At 40.5% G+C, this 20,000-nt stretch overlaps 1 protein-coding gene across 4 annotated transcripts in view; it reads right to left on the reverse strand.

Annotated features, from left to right (window-relative positions):
* LOC120801278 (neuropilin-2-like) overlaps nucleotides 1–20,000 on the reverse strand; it is a 99,643-nt gene that overhangs the window by 79,091 nt on the left and 552 nt on the right. For all 4 annotated transcript variants that reach the window (XM_040148060.1, XM_040148058.1, XM_040148061.1 and 1 more), the window contains exons 1-2: nucleotides 19,558–20,000; nucleotides 5,602–5,782 (exon numbers count right to left, since the gene is read on the reverse strand). The exon at nucleotides 19,558–20,000 is cut by the window's right edge and continues 552 nt beyond it. In XM_040148060.1, coding sequence (XP_040003994.1) covers nucleotides 5,602–5,782; nucleotides 19,558–19,633 — 257 coding nt within the window. In that variant the 5' untranslated portion in view covers nucleotides 19,634–20,000. The remainder of the gene's footprint in view (nucleotides 1–5,601; nucleotides 5,783–19,557) is intronic.

Consider the following 20,000-nt stretch of genomic DNA (forward strand, 5'->3'; position numbering starts at 1 on the left):
AGCAAGACTCTGAGCAGACTAACAGTTGATATCCTAACTGCTTTATCTTTTCTCTTCTTAATCCAGTTGGAGCTTTTCACGTACCACTTTACCACTTTACACAACAAAATTAAACTACATAAATTTGTAGTTTCAGGTAAGAAAAAAAAAAAGAAAAAAAAGTGGCAATGCAATTGTGATCCCAGCTGTAGGGGGTAAAAGCATGGGTTGCATTACTTTGTGGGGATCTGGTGTTATCACTGTGAAGTTTGCCTGGTGAGGAATTTTGATTAACAAAAGCAGGTAAATAAACCTCAAACTGTACTCTCTCTGTAGCTTTCTAATAGCATTAGTGGATGCCTGTCTGGACGCATGACTCTCCTGCTGGTAGCGTCACTGTGATATTAATTAAAGCGTGCAGGCAGCTGCTAAATGCCCACAGCTGGTAACTGAACATCCACTGTCCCTCTACATGCTGTTCCTCTATCTGTCATATAGTCTCTTCATCTCTACCTCCAACTTTTTTTCCCCCTTCTGCCCTAAGGCCAGTGTCACATCACATCACTTTCCCTGTTGCTCTTCTCTTGCTCATGCCCCTAGGACTTCTACCTGTTAGTCAGTTGTGTTCCAGTGATTGAATACACCTAAACTTCCACCATAATCTAGTTTCGAGGGACAGTATGTTCTTTTACAAAGCTCATATTAAAATATTTGTTTCAGATTACATTTGTGCTAGTTGGCTTGCTGAGAGAGGAGAAGAGAAAAGAAGAAAAGAGAAAAGAAGAGCAGAGAAGAGAAGAGAAGTGAAGAAAAAAGAAAACAGACCTAGCATGAAGTTAAGTGATTGATTGAGGCAGAGTACAAAGACAAGGTCTAAATCATTAGTGAAACCATTATCGTTGACTGCAGCTTCTCTGTCATATAAATCACTTCTTAACTCACTGCTTTACTCCACACTTATTGTGTAAGCCACATAACCATGAAAGTGCCTACGTGCCTGTCTGCCTCTTGTGCTTACACTGTACATGAGTTTATTTTAGAGCTCAAAAAATTTTGCACCTCTGGGTGTGCATTTCTACTTTTGTTTATGCAAGCTTATGTTTAACTCTTATACTGTATATGAGCGTGTGTTTGTCTGCATGTGTGTGTTTCTTATATTACTAATACAGATAGCATCTGACTTGGGTGTCAACTGAGGTAATGGAGGACTGGAGACGGTGGAGAATGAAGAGAAGATGAGAAAAAAGTGACAAATAGACATATTGAAAAGGGATTTAAGTGATGGATAGACAGATGGAGGGATAAAAGAGGATGAAGATGGATATAAGCTGAGGAAAAGTCTATAACTGGTAAAGAGAGAGGAAAAGATGCATTTTAAAGAGGGACAGAGGGGGAGCAGAGGGAAATGAGAAAATAAGAAAAGGAGAGAGGGAAAAGGAGGAGAGTGTCTCATTTGCCTAGCTGCCTGTGATTTCTCATGTGCAATGCTGAATAATGATTTGGCCTGTAAAAGATTGGCACCCTGCAGAAGGAAGAGGGTGTGAAGGGGAGAAGGAGGGAAGGAAAGAAGCAGAGAAGTTAGACAGAAGCAGAGACAGGAGACTGAATAAGAAGAGGAGAGGAGAGGTGATGAAGAAGGAGGCATGCAGGGAGTAGGCCACACAGGGTGGGGCGGAGGAAGGTGAGAGAGCAGATGAAAGATGATAAATGGGGTCCATCGGACAGTGGTGAGGGGTGGGAGCGGTGAGGAAGGGTGAGATGAATGAAGGGGAGAGAGGGTGAGGAGGGGGAGAGACCCAGGAGGAAAAAGGAGAGGATAGAGGGAGGAGGTACCTGTCAGGATGATTTGAGCCTCCCCTCAACAGACCCTGACGCTGCACTTTTCCCTCAGCAGTGTGTTTGTTTCTCTGTGTGTGTGTGTGTGTGTGTGTGTGTGTGTGTGTGTGTGTGTGTGTGTGTGTGTGTGTGTGTGTGTGTGTGTGTGTGTGTGTGCTCCTGCACACATGTTCTTTCAAGACACTCCAAATAGAGATCTTTCAGGGACAGAGCAGGGCAGTGAGCTAAGAGGAAAATATGAAGTAGACAACCAACCGCTGCCTCAAAAGGCTACATATATTTAAAAAAACTATGATCCAATGGCTGAGGCTCATATGAATTTTCAGAAGTCCCACCAAGCTAAACTGAGTCAGTTACTTTCAGTTACAGTCTATTTAATACAAACCATCTTCTTGTTTCCATGATTAGTAGTTGTAGTTGAAGGCTTGGGTGTGTTGAGTAAAAGTGAAACCAAACATAAAACTCTCTCAGAGAAAATAAAGAAGAAATTTCAGTACCAGTTATATAAAATAACTTTTACAACACTAACTGCAAATGAAGGTGGATTAAAAAAAAACATTATGATTGTGAACTGCAACATAGAACACAGACACACCTAACCATATCCAAACAATGTCTTCTGTCTATGTACCCGTTCATCATGTGGTTTTGATCTACTCAGGATTTCTAAGAAATACACACAAAAACTAAAGATACAGTTGTTGGGTGATAACTGAAACCTGTCATCAGTGATGGACTTATGTGGTACTCCATTGCCATTTGTCATTTAATGGGAAAAGGGAAGTTATGGTGAGTCATGATTAGCCATGTCAATATTCTACAGATATTTTAGCAGGGGCACAAGCTTTTTTGTTTATCAGTCTTGCTGTTCGTCTCTCTCACTCCCTCCAGCAGGCTCCCTGCACTTGACTGGCTACTGTATGTATCTTAATGAAAACAGCTCTCTCCCTCTCCGACCACCTCTCCATCGATTCTGCCTGCAGAGCCAGAGGAGTGCTTGACAAAATGTGATGCATCATAGATTACTGGTTACCATCTTAAATTGCAATCAGGACCATAATAGATTAGATTGCTTCAACACAGTGACCTAATAAACCAACCCTTGTCTGACCGGGGCATAGGGATTTATAACAGGGCTGTTTGTGCAAGTGTGTGTCTTAATACTTGTTTTTGTGTATCATGAGTTTTTTAAGTGATAAAGAGAGACAGAGAGGAACCATATTGCCTGTTCACAATGTAGTCTTTGTCTAGAAACACAGATGACTCCTTTGTCCCACAAGATGAGTCTATGTGTCTATGTGTATTCTCCTCTCCATAAACTGAAAATGAAGTTTACTGTTTTCTGTTTCCTAAAGCTGCAATCTACAAACCTGAGAAAAGGAACATATGGACAACATCCTTATGACCATATTACATACGTCTGCTGTTTCAAGAAGACTGTCGAAATTAAAAGTTAGAGACAGAAAGAGAGAGAGGTATGTGTAGACGTGTGCATCAGAAAGAGACAACATTTGACAGCCAGAGACAGAGACGGAGACGCTGGTATGCGTGTGTGTGTGTGTGTGTGTGTGTGTCAGGGTTGTCGCTGAGAATCACTTGGCGACCACATAACGTCTGCCCCCCACAGTCACATACACACACCTTCAGCTTCTTCTCTTTGGCCTCTTTGCCCTCTTAACCTAACAGCTCAATTTCAGCCTACCCCTGCACACACACATACACAGACACACACTCTGGGCGTTGGGCGCCTGTAGACCTAAATAGCTCTTCGCAGTAGGACACTTGTAAATAACAGCCTATTAGCCTGGAGATGTTACCACCATGTAACACTGTGAATATCTCAATCTTACTGGCATGGTTTGAAGAATCACTTTTCAAAAAATGTAACTTGTCATTAATGGAAAAAAAACTGAAAGTAAAAAAATGTTTAGACACAGACCATAAGTCTTACAATACCAAAAACCACAAACATGCACATACTGTATTAAACAGCAAAGCCTGTTGTTTCTAGAAGTTCAGCTAGATTCTCTGCCCTTGGGAAGCTACTGGACCTTAAATGTATGTAAAAAATTCAAAGAGAAATAGGAAAGAAGGGCATGAAGGGAGACAAAAGGTTAGGGGAGAGGGAAAAACAGAGCATGGGCAAGAGAAGGAGAAACATGTGGACAGGAGAGAGAGAGCATCTCATGCATCAAAATGGTACAAGGATAAGAACTGCAGTGTAAACGTGAAAAAATGACAAGGACAGGGAGACAGGCCGAGAAGTATGTTGTTTGTTTCCACAGTGCAAAAGTAAAGGAAAACAGAGCAAAGCACAGCAGGCCTTTTCAACCTTTCATCCTTTCAACAAACAGCCAGCCAGTGAAATATTGATGCTTCAATTCCAACAAAGAAATGTCTGAATGATTTTGGTACATCTGTGTGGGGAAATTCACCTATCTATAATTGATATGGCTGAAATGTTAATAACTGGATAGGAAAGCACCAGAACAGAGACATAACGGGAGAGATGGGAAAAGTGTAAGTGTGTGTGCTTGTGTGTCTGTGTTCCTCTTTTTATCTGCCCTCTTGCCTGTGCCAGTGGGTTTGTATCTGTGGCCCCAAACACTCATAGTGCCCATTAGATTCCTGAGAGGCAGTGATCTCTCCTCTTACGTGTTGGATGGATTCACACAGCATGACATTCCCACAGAGTAAGGGAAGGCCAGTAGTTTCATTTACAGGCAAATGACAGAAGACTTCACGACTTATTGTTTTAGAAAAAGCACTAGTACATGTATTTTTAGGTTTATCTATTTTGTGTCTGTGACTTTTGCTTAGATAACTAGTAGCTCCCCCATCTCAGCATCTTTCCATCTTATGGTATTTGGGCTGGGCCAGAAATCCATTGCACATGCTGGCCCATAAAGTCCTAAGAGATATGTGAAATTAGGATCTACAAGTAATTGTCATTTCACTTAACTTAAATTACCGGAAAACTACCTGATTCGATCACATGTTTAGATTTTGTGCTCCATGATCCTTCTAAATCCTATTTGTCATCATTTTATCCTTTTTTATAGTTTTTAATATTTGTTTTAATATCCAGTCATATTCCTCTTTAAAGCATCGTATAACCTTGTTTTCAATGGTGCTATAAAAATAGATTTTACTATTGTTAAGATTTTTGATGTTTTAAACTTTCTTACTGCTTCCCTATCATTCCCTCTGTCACCTTTAATATCTGTTTGAATATCAACCAGTCTCTGCCAGCATTTTTCCATCATTTCCCAGTATGCCTGTTTGCTTTTCAGTCTGCCTTTATCCCTGATTTCAGTATTTTTATTTCATGTTGCCTAACTGCCTGCCTTTCTTTCACTCTCACCATGTAACAAATGCCAAACAGCCAACAACGGTGCAGGACACCAAATCCTCTAATCTGTGTTAATTCTTTTGAAGTGTGAAAACCATCCCAGAACAGTAAATGTGTTGTAATTAGACTTTGATAATTAGAGACAAGGGACCAAGGGAGGTCCCAAAGTGATTATTATGGGATAGCTAAAGCCAAAGAAACAGGAGGAGAGTGGGCTGAAGTTCACCAAATACAGCCAACAACATAGGCATGCTGGTGAAGAAAGAGAAGTGAAAGAAATGTCTCCTCTTTCCTTAGCTGTAATCTAACTTCTCAAGCAAATTTAAATCGTTACATTTTTTTAATCCACTCTTTTTCTTTAAACCCCTTTGTCTGCACTACACCCCATGCCTTTGAAATAAATCCATTCATACATCCATACATCCTATCCTTACCTGCAGTCCAGTTTCTCTATCTCAAAGTGCGGGTTAAAGTTGAGGACGATGCGTTGCGAAGGCTCAGGGGCTGTGATGACCCAGCGACAGTTCTGGTGAGGTGGGTACTCAAGTGGGTAGCCAGGTGTGGTGATGTATCCAGCATCGCTTGCATCTAAATAGCCACCGCATGGCTCAGACGCTGAACGAGGAGAGAGATGGAGGAAGGCAGTATTAGAAAGTTAAATCATCTAATCTATACATTAAGTTTGAAAAAGTCAAGTGAGTGCAGATGCATATTTATTTTCCTTGGCTTTGGTCCACCACATCACCTTGTGTAATATATGGAAATCTTCCAAGTAGCCAACTGAAAGTGTCGAAACTGTGATAAAATTGCTCTGTATGCTCAGTATTTTTCCATTTTAATACACAGGTTCATGCACTGAATAAGGTCATTGATTAGTGTTTCCAAATGTGTTGAAAACAACTAAGACAGGGGAAGACGGGAAAATCAGAGGGCGGAGGTTAAAGGAACGACAGGATGGAAAGGTAAGGGAAAGAAATGACCGATTAAAGAGAAAACTTCATTGCAGAATAGAATTAAGAAATGGAAAAAGAATGATGAGATAAGCCTCAAATAATAATATAGAACTATAATAACTTCCCTCACAGCAGGAGATATAAGTAACGGGCAGTGTTGTTTGCTTATCAAGACTGACCAGGAGGATGTCAACACACTGTATGAAGTCATTGAATTAATGTAATACATATTTGTTCATTATGCACGACTTGAGACTTGGAAAGCGGGCAAATAGATAAAATGCAGATAAGACTTATGTTTTCAGAGACAGGACATGAGAAATAAAAGTGTGTGTGTGTGTATATCTGTCTCTGTGTATGTGGAGTCAAAGGTCAATGCAGCATCATGACGTACAAAGACTCCATTCTGACCAGAGACTGACATACACACATAGCCCTCCAGATGCCACAGTAACCGTCGCAGAGCAGATCCACTTGTCAGCAGTCATATGTCTGTGTCATGTCAAAAACAATGCCACTCATTCACTGCTGCAGATGTTGCCTGACATAGATGGGTAAGTCATATATATATCTGTGACACCCAACTGCATAACAGACACAACTCTACTGTATTACATCTATGGCATCTATTGTGCATCATGCTGGCTAGCCGGTGTGATTGACTATGCAGACTTAACTCTCATGAGCTGAACTTCTTCATTGTTTAAGATCCACAAAACTTAACTTAAACCATCATGATGGATGCGATGAGAGCAATCTATGTTAAGGCCAAGCACTTACAATATAATGGCATAGTCTGAACCACAATGTGCCAGAAGAGACTCGAGAACTGTTTTTAGTTTGCTCATTTAACAACCCCAAAATAACACTCCACCAATCTAATCTAAATTTTTAAGGGTTAAGTTATTTGAAGTGTTTGTTAAGTAGACAAAATAAGAATTACTTTATCCAAAGAATATTTCTGCACAAAACAGTGATTGCACTGTACATTTGGACCCAGGAGGAGGAATTTTCAACTGATATTGTGGGTAAAATGATGTGCCTCATAAAATCAGCATCAGTGACTGTTTGCTGTTTGCTGGGAAGCATTTGGCCAGTGAGCAACCGCTAAAATAATTTCCTGTTTAGAGAACAAGAAAAAAACTCACAATCAAGCCCTAACAGTCTGTATTACTGTTCCAGTGGGGGCTCAATATGCCTCTAGAAACAGCAAAGAAACCAACCTGGTAAAAAACTAAACTGTATTTATTATTTATTGCCACTGTGCTGAGTGGGGTTACATAGCAAAGTCAAACTACTCAGCAGAATACAACATGTTTTAATGCTATTAATAGACTGGCTACTGTAAACCTACTCTGAGAGGAGTTACACATGCAAACAGTGAGGCACACACGCACAGCATACACACTTTATCAGTCACCATCTTCAAAACAAATTCAAATAGAAAGTCAAACAAACATGCACCTTGAAAATCTCACTTTTTTTTGTCACGGCTGCAAATATGCTTGCAACTAGATGGATAATATATATACTCATACTCTCAAGAACCAGCAAGGGAGGATGAAAGTGGAGGTCAGATCTCAGCACATAGCTCACAACGTGATTGACACTTTTGCAGCTATATCTGGTGTCTACCTCACACTGTCTGCAAACAATTAGTTATCATCCCTCTGTATCTCTCTCTATCTCTCTATCTCTGTCCGTCTCTCCCCCAGCTGTGAGCCAACTAGTCCTGTCTATCTTCTCCTATCTGTTTCCAATCTCCTTGGTGACATACAGTAATACAGGAATAGAGTTACAAGGCCTATGTAACCCAGCCAGGCGCATTTCATCTCAGCACCACCTGGATTAGTGTTTAACCACTCTGGAATCTCACAGCAGCATCAGCCAAACACCACTTTTAGCACACTGCTTCGCTAACTGTATCTAACGAAAAATCTGGGATATGAAGAGAGGCAGTGCAAGAGGGAAAAACAAAGATTGTTAGATAAATCTAACTGATTAATACACTATTGCTTGAAAAACATAGTTGTTATTGGGCTGGGTTTTAAAATGCAAGAGCAAAAACATGCTTTCATTAGATTCAGTCCCTGCATGTAATTTTGGTAGAGGCAGTGAAGGTTCACTCTTTTTTACAGAAGACCACTCTATACTCTGCTTCCGCTTACAACTGACTCCAGCCTCTTTCTCAACCAACCAACTGAGGGATATAGAGTGGATGGACACATGAACACATGTTCAATTCACTTTCTAGAGGTAATGTTCAATTTTGTTGAGACTACGTCAGAGATGTTTGTACATTTATCCACATCATTGTCAAATTTTCTGTTGATGAAGTATCAGTTTCTGTAGGTAGCATTCCCTTCTTTTCTTACATTTTTCTTATTTTTTTGGACTACCCTCTTCTCCTCCTCCTCTCCTCTCACCTCTGGCATTCCGCCGATAAAGACAGCACCTCCAAGTGTCTGATGAATAAGGCTGGTGTGATACAAAGGAAGCTGCTGTGTGTGTGTGTGTGTGTGTGTGTGTGTGTGTGTGTGTGTGTGTGTGTGTGTGTGTGGGGGCACATTTATTATTGTGTCTGCTCTGCTTTAACGGGTTTATTAATCTCTGCAGGTGAACACACACACACACACACACACACACACACACACACACACACACACACACACACACACACACACACACACACACACACACACACACAGAAAATCATTCAAGGATTATCACATCCAAACAGGGCATAAGGTGACACAATTTGAGCTCACCTGATGCTTGGAGGCATGACCTCTAGGATGGGGTGCCACTGAGCATACTTTGCATTCATACACACAATAAAATGATGCTGAGGTGGAGTTCATCAGTCATTATAACATAGAGGGGGGGGGGCATTTTTCTTTTGGGAGGGACAGCTCACTGCTATCTTTATGTCTAAAACCAAGAAACTGTACAAATTCAAACTCCAAAAGTGAATTTATTGCAATGCTGATTTCACCCTGACCTGTATAATGGAAAGAAAGTGCAGTGTCTGTGTGTGTGGCTGTGTGTAAGAACAGAGGACATGCTAAGTCGGGAAAAAGCCTGAATTCATGTCAAGAAATATCAAACAGGTAATACTGAGAGAGAGAGAGAGAGAGAGAGAGAGAGAGAGAGAACTGAAGAGATCTAAGGCATTGCAGAGTTGAGGGGGAAAAAAAGCATTGCAGTTGCTTTTAGTCTTTAAGGATTAATTTTCCCCACTGGAATTCTTCTTAGCAATGTTGCATTGGACCCAGGTCTCAACAAATCCTCTGAGTAAAAATGTCATAAAAACCCACTGAATGATTGCAGGAGATACAAAAATAAGATCTAAGTTGTAGTTAACCAGAATCCTTATTTTAGTTTTGTTGTATGATACCCTATCCTACTTCAAGCAGCTGCATAAGTGGCAGTCCACCTAGTAGTGGATAAAGTTTTCAGATCATTTACTCAAGCAAAAGCAGAAATACTACAATGTAAAAATACACTGTTAAAAGTAAAAGTTCTACATTCAAAATGTTAGGTACTATCAAAATGTACTTAAAGTATCAAAAGTAAAAGTAATTATTGCACAGTAGAATGTGAGGTATCTCAGTGTTATATTATTAGGCATTATTAGATTTTTCTAATACTTGCATTAATGTTTACGTATTACCTGCTTTATATATTTTTGAGTAGTTTAATCTGTAACTATATTTTATAAACTGGTCACGTTTCGTGTGTAAAATCTAAGTCTGAAAAGTAATTAGAAACCATATACAGTAAGTCTGACAAATGTCTCTCGAAAGTAATGGAGTAGAAATATGAATAACATAAGAACTAAGACAGAACTACTCTAGTTAAGAATAGGTATCCCAAAACTGCACAGAAGTATAGTACTTAATTACAGCAAATGTTCTTGGTTACAGTCCACCACTACCTCTGCTTGAATCGTCTGTGGTGAGGTGGTGCTCTTATAAGGCAACCTCAGCATATGTTGCAGCAAAAGTACCACATCAAAACATCACCATTTCCTCTATCTCTGTCACTCACAGAAGATGCTTCCCTCCTTCTCTCTTCCCTACTCTTGACCCCAGACTTCACACAAGACAGCTTTTCTCTTAACCACATCGGCGTGTGTGATCTTCAGGGAGAGGTTGTGTTTAGACCACATATTCACAGCAAATGCCCAAACACAAGCCACTAAACATCGCTTATGCCCCTCTGGCTTAGACATCAATGATTTTAGACCATAAACACACACACACACACACACACACACACACACACACACAGGATAAGCAGCGTAAATGGTGCTAAGCAGTCAAGCAGGGATATGAGACAGGTCACTGCATTATTTATGGCTCTCCGCCACGTTTAGTATTGCATTCTGATAACACCAATTCAGCAACTTTTCCCACATGCGCATACCTCAACACAGACACACACATGCACCAATACAGAAATGCAATAAAAACTTGTACAGAAATGCTTGCACAGCAACATGCACACAGTGGGGCACACAAACAATCGCACAAAGTGACAAACATTTAGAAAAACACGCGCTTCCACATGGTACTGATGTGCAAAATTGAACTAGATCCTTGTTTGTTAGCCCCAGATGCAAATTCTCTGACCTTGTTTCAAAGCTCCCTTGCAGATTCATTTTCCCTCTGAGTAGGCAGTCTGATCCGACTCTAAAGAGACACTTTTCGCAATCATAATCAATTTGCTAGTTAGTGGGAACTTTGCTAATGTATTGGACCATAGTCTGCATTTATTTCAATTGGGCGGGTGCACATAATGAAAGCTTTAGAGATTTAGTGTTTGTGTTTGAAAGGGAGAAATTGTGTGTCCTCCAGCTAACCATAAGCCTCAATAGGAGGGAGGTTATTATTTGGCTCAACTACTACTCAAAACAGTATAGTGAGTCTCAGATTCTCATTATTTTGACCTTGTTGGAAACAGGTCCCCAATTTCAGCATCAATAGACTGTGAAAATCTGCATCAAAGCCTGGGGGGAAAATGCAAGTTTTACCATTGATTTCTAGGCATTTTTACAATTTAGAATGTATTTTCAGTAGGGTTGCTTGGTTCCAGCCTCACAAAGCACTCATAAAATGCTTCAGGCACTGTTACCTTCAACGGTAGGAATACGGATACATTTGGTGTAAAAAGCTTTTGTGTAACTCTGGGAATAAACACTGAAAATAACAGGCTGAAATGTCTTCTTTGGATCAAACCCAAGGAGCTTTTAGTCATCAAAACCTGGGAAACCTCAAGAATGGACAGAAAGATAGAGCAGAAGGAAAGAAAGGGAGAATGGGGCAGAGCAGGACGAAAGAAGGGGAAGTAATGCCAGAACATCTGTCTCTCATCATCTGAAAAGAGAAAGTCAGCAGCTCAGAAAAGCTCACTGGACAGAAAATGCAACTCAAGCACACACACACATAGACACGCATACACACAAACAGGTGGTGTTGTGCTTTTCTCCAGGTGCCCTGCATTACGCCACAGTGGAAAACTACAGAGAGAAAAGTGTGTGTGTTTTTTGTATGTATAAAATAGAAAAAGGGATGGTGGATGACTACAAAGGATCTGAGAAAATAAAACAATGATGGGAAAACAGAGAGAAGAGAGACATGGACTCATAAAAAAGGAAGGATGAGTGTGTGATACAGAAAAAGAACTGACACGAGAACAAGCCCACTAATTCAAGTGCAAAGACACTACCTGATCTATGAAGATTTAGAAAGAAGAGAGAGATAATAGGACAATGGATGGGAAGATGGAGAGATTTAAGATTTAAGATCACTGACAGAGAGAGTAGCAATGTACAAACTGAATAGCTAACTGAAGCCAAACAGTATGTGAAAGAGGACGACCAACAGACCCAAAAGAACAGTGTAAATAAAAAAGCTATAAATATGTTCAAAAACGACGGGAGAGAAAGAGTTTTAGGTTAAATGAATTGGTTTACGAAAAACCTTGCTCCTATGAATCTCTCTACGCAGACTTTGTCGCTCTATAACAACACCACCTGACTTCCTCCTTTGCTTCGTCATAAATACTGTGAGGTCTAGAGAGGTCTGTCACTAAACATGAACATGTTTTTTTTTTGGGGCACTTGCTGGAACGACTCATTCTGTAATTTTTCTTGGGAGCACAATCTCACACTATCAGCTATAATCATAAAGGCCTTTAAAGGCCCCTGCATTACTACCCGTTTTGGATGCCTTTTACAGTGGAAGGGCACCATGTTGATATCTGGTCCCATTAACTTTGATTACACATTCTCATTCAAGTTTACCTTTAATCATATCATTGAACATGAGGACAAGTGCTTTAATAAACCTGAGGATAATTCAGATGACACAACCAAGACTTTTTTGTATGTAGTTTACAACTCTGTCTGTTCCTGTTATCTTTCAGTTAACAGGGGCTTGCTCTAAAAGAGCATGTATCCTCAGCCAATCTATTCTGTATGAATAAAGGTCAAATAAACACAGGTACAGTAGGTTCTTGGCACCCTAAAAAAGTAATTTGGGCATTTCTTCTTTGGAGTCTTATCTCAAGAAAAGATTTGAATACCATAAAAACAATGTAATTTTAAAAAGGATATACACAATAAAAAACAAAAACAATATTGCATACTTTTTTTAACTACAGCCAAAAATGATCCCTGTTATATCTTTAAGTTTTAGTTTGAAAATGTTTACTCTATGTGCTACTTAAAACTGCTGCCTTCTTCTTTGCAAAAGATTTGTCGCATAGCTCTGGAGTCTGTTATCACTCATTCAAATTTACTAAAGGGCTGATTATATAAAGAATTTGCGTTGATCAATGGACCCTAAATCTTGTGTATTCCTTTAAGTAACTCTAACAACTCTGAGGTCACTCTAACAAGCCATGGATCTCAGCTACTTAGCTTTATTCTCTTCCAGGCAGAGAAACCAAGGATGAGGAAAACATAGATTGACAGAGTCAGAGGGAATAGGCAGAAAGTGGAAAAACAATGAGTGAGTGAAACAGTAAAAGAAATTTCCCACCGTTGCGAAGTGGGGCAAAAAAGAGGTTGAGCAAGGTTTCTTAATCGGAGCGAGGGAAAACACTGACACAGGGAGGTGTGGAGAAAGAGAGTGCGCTATTAAAGGAGAGGTGAAGTGCCATGAAAAGATGAAAACAACAGGATGATTCAGCGTGAAGGGAGAGCGAAAAAAACCCGTGGCCTCGCACAGCACTGCTCTGGAGGGACTAGTGAGGACACAGAAGGCTTAGCTAGTACACAAGCTCATAGACAAACACGCATAAACACATACACACACAAACACACACACACACACACTTTTCTGTGTGTGAAGGTTTTAAAAGAAGTGAGGACAGGCAAATAGCCTCATTTGAAGGATTTCCATGATCTCCTCTTTCCTCTGAGGACATTTGTTCTTCACAAAAATACAGATACAAAAACACACGCTCACACACACACTGATCTCCCCATCCTCTCTAATTACTCCAGTTATTACCAATGGCCAATGAAGACACTAGAATACTAGCGGTTTACTAATGACATGATAACTGTAATTAGAACATCCTGCTGGACCCACTAATTGTGCTTTCCATTTTACAGATGAGAGAGAAGGAAAGAGAGAGAGAGACTGTGAAGAAGGTTAATTGGCTAAATATTTATTCGCTCACTGCAAACTAGGTTGTAGTTGGTAGTGGACTGGCACCACTTTTGCCATTAGTCTAATGACTGAAAGACTAATGTCCTCTCATTTGATTCACAAATTTCTTTTTTAAAATGTTGCAAAGCTACTTTAAAGTTAGGTACATAAGTATTTGGACATTGACACATTTTTCGAAATTGTGCCTCTGTACACCACCACAGTGGATTTGAAACAAGCCATCAAGATGTGATTGAAGTGTAAACTTTCAGCTTTAATTCAAGGGGGTTTAACAAAAATATCACATTAACCATTTAGGAATTACAGCCATTTTTATACGTACTCCCTCATTTTCAGAGACTTAAAAGTAATTTGGACAGTTGACTGACAATCAGTTTCATGGCCAGGTGTGCCCTGTTCCCTCATTATTTCATTACAAATTAAGCAGATAAAAGGTACTGGAATTTATTCCGGGTGTTGAATTTGAATTTGGTAGCTATTCATAGGAACTCTCATGGTAATGGTCCAAAGAATTGTCAATGCAAGTGAAGAAGGCCATCATTAGGCTGAAACACAAAAAAAAACCTGTCAGACAGATGGTAGAAAATTCAGAAATGGCCAAGTCAACAATTTGGTACATTCTTAAAAAGAAGGAATGTACTGGTGAGCTCAGTAACATCAAAGGCCTGGAAGACCACGGAAGACAACTAAAGTGGATGATCGCAGAATTCTTTCCTTGGTAAAGAAAAACCCTTCACAACATCTAGCCAGGTCAAGAACACTCTCGAGGAGGCCAGATTAGACTTTGCCAGAAAACCTCTAAAAAAGCCCGCCCAGTTCTGGAACAAGATTCTATGGACAGATGAAACCAAGATGAACTTGTACCAGAATGATGGGAAGAGAAGGGTATGGAGAAGGAAAGGAACGGCATGATCCAAAGCATACCACATCATCTGTCAGACATGGTGGAGGCAGTGTCAGGCATGGCCATGTATGGCTGTCAATGGAACTGGGTCACTGGTGTTTATTGATGGTGTGACTGCTGATAGAAGTAGCAGGATGAATTCTGAAGTTTATATGGCTATACTATCTGCTCAGGTTCAGTTAATGCTGCAAAACTGATAGGATGGTGCTTCACAGTACAGACGGATAATGACCAAAAACATACTGCAAAAGCAACCCAAGGGCCTCTGAAGGCAAAGAAATGAAATATTCTTCAATGGCCAAGTCAGTCACCTGACCTCAACCCTATTGAGCATGCTTTTCACTACTGAAGACAAAACGGAGGGCAGAAAGACATGCAGCACCTGAATGCAGCTGCAGTAAAGGCCTAGCAAAGCATCTCAAGGGGGGAAACTCAGCATTTGGTGATGTCTAAGGGTTCGAACTGCAAAGATTTTCATTCAAGTCTTAAAAATAAGTCTGTCCAATTACTTTTGGGCATCTGAAAATGGAGGGACTACGTATAAAAATGGTTGCAATTGGCTGTAATTCCTAAATGGTTAATGTGATATTTTTTTTAAATCCCTTGAATTAAAGCTGAAAGTTTACACTTCAATCACATCTTGATGGCTTTGTTTCAAATCCCTTGTGATGGTGTACAGAGGCAAAATTACGAGATTGTGTCACTGTCCAAATACTTATGTACCTAACTAAATCCGCCTTGCAACATTTTAAAAAAGAAATTTGTGAATCAAATGAGAGGACATTAGTCTTTCAGTTGTCAGACTAATGGCAACAGTGGCGCCGTTCCACTACCAACTGCAAGCTTGTCGTTGGTGGTGTATTATTACTTAGATGTGCCTTGAAAAATAAAAGGAAAAGAAAAACACAGCAGTCATCTGAATCAGTAGATGAAAAAGAATAACCCTTTATAATATATTTTATCTTGGCCACAAAGCCTCCTGTGCTTGACAACGGAGAGGAATAAATCTGGGTTGGTTTACTGCAGGTGGCTCCACTCAACTACTGCTTCACACTCTGGTGCTTTCCTCTTATTTCACTATTGCCCTCTCATGCTCTCTCCCTCTCTGTTTCTCCCTTTCCCGCTTTCTTTTGCACTCCCAAACACCCACGATTCCTTACTCTCTCCATCTCTTTTTCTTACCCGTCGTCCTCCAATCTCTGTTTCCTTCTTCTCTTTTTATTGCTTTATTGTTTCTAGATGCTTTACCAGGATTAACACATCTGACAATGCAGTAATAAAGAACGACTACAATGGGAACCAAAAAAGCATAGAAAATTACATGAAATTATGGGAAATGTACAGACAAACATGTATGGATAAACTGATTTCAGAGTCGCTAATAGCCCCTTCTTTTTATAGGCAATATCAATATATTTTGCTGTTAATATTGAACATTCATTCACTCACTCTTTTTTACTGTTATTTGACTTGCCATAATACGCTGATGTATCTTAAGCCTTTCTGAAGTACGCTAACCAATCTCCATATGCACTGCAGGTAGAATATAATATCTGTAATATTTCAGGCTAACAACTGATTTTTTCTAACGCAAAGTAATTACACAGAATGACTGGGTTAGTGGAATGAATCAATTTGTTATGTAGTGAGCTAAAACAGTTAATAACCCCTTTTTGTGAACAAATGACATGGATGGTTTGTTTTATTGATGGCATTATGACGCAGTCCAATGTAACATTTAATTATTACAAGCCGACCCCTCGGGGGAACCCAGCACCTGGTTATGTTACATCTGGGTTAGAAGCTCCTGTCCTCTCCTCAGACTGTTTCAGACTTTTAAAATCACATTGGACGGATTGCAGCCATCAAAAAACAGTCTCATAAACCAGTCCTTAGGGTGTACCTGTGGGAAATTCAACCCACTGCTTGCTTACTTCTCACAGTGTGCATCACAGTGAGCCTGTTTCATTAACCAGCATATTTCAGTAGAGACACTATAGACGCAGACAGCTGGTCTTGAGTGGCCAATTATGTCCGTTTATCTCCCTTCCAGGCACAGCTGTGATCAAACAGAATGAAGAAACAGGATCAAACAGTGAGGCTAAAAATCATTCTTCCGTTTCGTTCACTTCTTTTTGCAGTTTCCCTCTGCCCGTTTCTGTCCCTGTTACTTCCTCCCACTGTACTTCCATCCCTCCCTCCTGTCTCTCGCTTCTACACTTCTTAGTCTCACTATGTTTTCCTTGCTCATCTTGCTGGAGACAGCACAACAGAGGCAGAGTAAAAGTTTACCGCTGAGGAAGCTTCAGTTCTGTATAGCCTACTGCTGAGCATGTGTGTCTGTGTTCGAGTGGTTCTTAGTGTACCGGAGGGGAGTTATCGAGGGGTGCTTGATGGAATCCCCCGTAAAATAAAAGTTCATCTATTGTCAATCTTTTTTTTCTAAAGAAAATAACAGAATAATGACAAGTTTTAATACCTGAACAAATTTTTTATTTGATTTACTGAATTATTTTTATGAAACTGATGATGACATTGTTAAAAGGAGAACTACTTTGTTGAGGTTAAATAAAAATTGTGGTCCTGGTTAAAAAAAAACAAACCCAATGATGACTGGTGGAGGCAGAACAGAAACCCCAGTCTCTCATGTCAAAGTCAAACACTTTGTCCGTCCACCCTGAACACCACGGTTTCCACGTGAATTTTTGCTGTGCTATAAGAACCCCACTCGGTGTTTCCTGCTTTGGTGTTGTCTGTGAACATGGTTCACTTCGTTATTGATCAAATGACCAGCAGTCTGTGGCCTGAACTGACTTTTAGATTTTGGTTGACATGGAAATCTCCACACATAGAAATCTGTTCCATGGTAGGCCACATATCTTCTCACATTCAAGGTGAAATGTGATGCAAAGAATGCCTCCACTGTGCTTTCTGTACACTGTTTCTCCAAAACAACATTTGGCAGACGGGCCACTTAATCCAAGTCATGAGCTCTGCAAAAGCCCCAGCTAGGTTCCTGAATAAGCCCTAAATCAATAAAACCTAGAATGCAACTAACTTCTCTACAACGAACCTTCCTCTTTTGCACCTCTTGTACACACACAAATGTATCTCAGAAAGCAGGCCTTAAGGACTGATAGAAAATGATTTTGCCAATTTCTAAGTCTCTTTTTGATAGACAGCTATGAGAAACCATTAGAAACAGTTAGACTATGCTATAGACTATTGCTGCTTGTGGTGAAAAAAATGGTCGTCAGCCCCACGGAAGGGAGTGGGGTTCCACTATAAAATTAGTTGTAAACTGTCTTTTATTAAAGCTCATTTCTTTATAAAATAACTAGTCCAAATTCCCAGATCGCATTGGCTGAAACACTTCAAGTCCCCCATAAATGCACACATGTCACATAACAGCGGATTTAAGTATTGATGCCTTGACCTGGAGTCACCACAGACATGTTTGTCATAACCGGATGGACTGAAATGTTCCTCTTTTCAGCAGAGAAGCTCGGTGCATAAAATGAGAGTTTCCAGTATCCTCCCTGTGCGTAAAGATCGTTTTGATACGCACACAAAATGTACAAAGACCAAGTTAAACGCATCACAGCCTGAGTGTAAAGCGCAGAGCTTGTACCGTTTTCTCACATTAGAGCCTGTGCATATATGCGCAAACGTAAGCTGATGACAGGCGTTATTGCATCAGATACCCCATAGCTCACACGGCCTCCGGAGCCTGAGTCGCTGAAAACGGAATGGAGTCGGACCTCCGTGGGACTGGGGCGCCCGTGTTGGCCTCCGGTAGACGGAGACGCCAAACCCGGTCAGATTCGCTGCCACCTCTCTCGGTAACATTGAAAAGGGGAGCCCCACATGGAGACACGGCAGATGCATGTGGCTGCAAGCCTTTCGGTGAAAAGTCTGTCAAGGATTGTTATAAGAACACATCACAGTGACACATTATGAGCTAAAACAAGCGCGATAAGGTCCCTATAGACTCTATTGAGCAGTCACCTTACAGACCACTGACACCGATAGTAGTCCCGATAGGAATATTATAGGAACTTTATAGTAGGTTTTCATGATTGAATAGCTCTCCTGAGAACAGACATCGATTAAGCGACAGATTCAAATCCACATAATGGAGATGTTGTCAATACGACAAAAATCAATATTAGTCCCGAGCCAACATCCCAACATCCCTCAGTTATTATAGGACGGAGTGAAACCAGTAGTTGGGTTAGACGATGAGAGCGTTTGCTGGTAATGATAATAATTCATCGGTAAAATCGCCTTGATAGAAAGTTGTCCGCTTATAGAAACGGGCAACACAAAGGATCGACCCCAACGCAACTGTCTACCAGGAAAATGAATTAGGGCTTTTGTTAAGACGAAAAAAGAGCTGACTTTGTTCAGGCATTGGAAGCTGTTTACTTTTTTTCTTTTTACTTTTCCACCCCTGGTTTTAAAGCCCAGCAAGTGCGATGGGTCAATCCTGCCGAGCAGAAAGGACACCCCGTGGCAGGGATCTCCCTCCTAATTGTGCTGAAACTGAAATAATCACGGTCCTTCGGCACTACGTTTATCAACGCATTATTTGAGAGCAAATGAAAGTTAGGGAAGTCCCTGTACTAACATAATTCGTAATGACGGTTTCACCCTAAAATGTTGTTCTTACGCATCTTGGTGCGTAATGACGGGAAAACCTCTTCTTCGAAGAAACACACATCTATACTGTGCTTTAAAGGCTCAATATTGGTGGGGGTATTTTTCTCTGTCTAAAAAAAGCGGTTTAATTTCCATTTAGCACCTACGTGTGACACGAATGAAAGCGGCCAGGAAAAGTGTCAAACCTACCTCCTTCCTCTGCTTTGACTGCCGGAGACACCAGAAAAGCCAGTAAACATCCACAGAGCCATATGAATAAATCCATCTTTTCCCCTCGAATGTGGAGAAAAATCGCCTCTTCTCCTCCTCTATGGTTTTATTCTGTTTATCGGAGACAAAGCTGCAGTCCAAAGTCCCCTTTTCCACAGTTTTCTATTTCTTTCTAGCGCAACACTAGTGCCCAAACTCCCCTACAAATGCCGGGCTGTGTTCACGGGGCTCTCCAAGAATATCAAGCTGGTTAAACTACAATGTTCGTATGGGCTGTGTCAGTGTGTGACACTTTTTCTCCTGTCGTGGAAACCGGTCTGCGCAATTCGCGCGGAAATGAATCTGATCTCAGCGCAATTTGTCCAAAAAACACATTTTTAAAGCCGCGAAATCCATTTCGGTGCCCACAGTCGGCAGCACTT

This window comes from Xiphias gladius, chromosome 16, assembly GCF_016859285.1.
Source record: "Xiphias gladius isolate SHS-SW01 ecotype Sanya breed wild chromosome 16, ASM1685928v1, whole genome shotgun sequence".
Taxonomy (NCBI): domain Eukaryota; kingdom Metazoa; phylum Chordata; class Actinopteri; order Istiophoriformes; family Xiphiidae; genus Xiphias; species Xiphias gladius.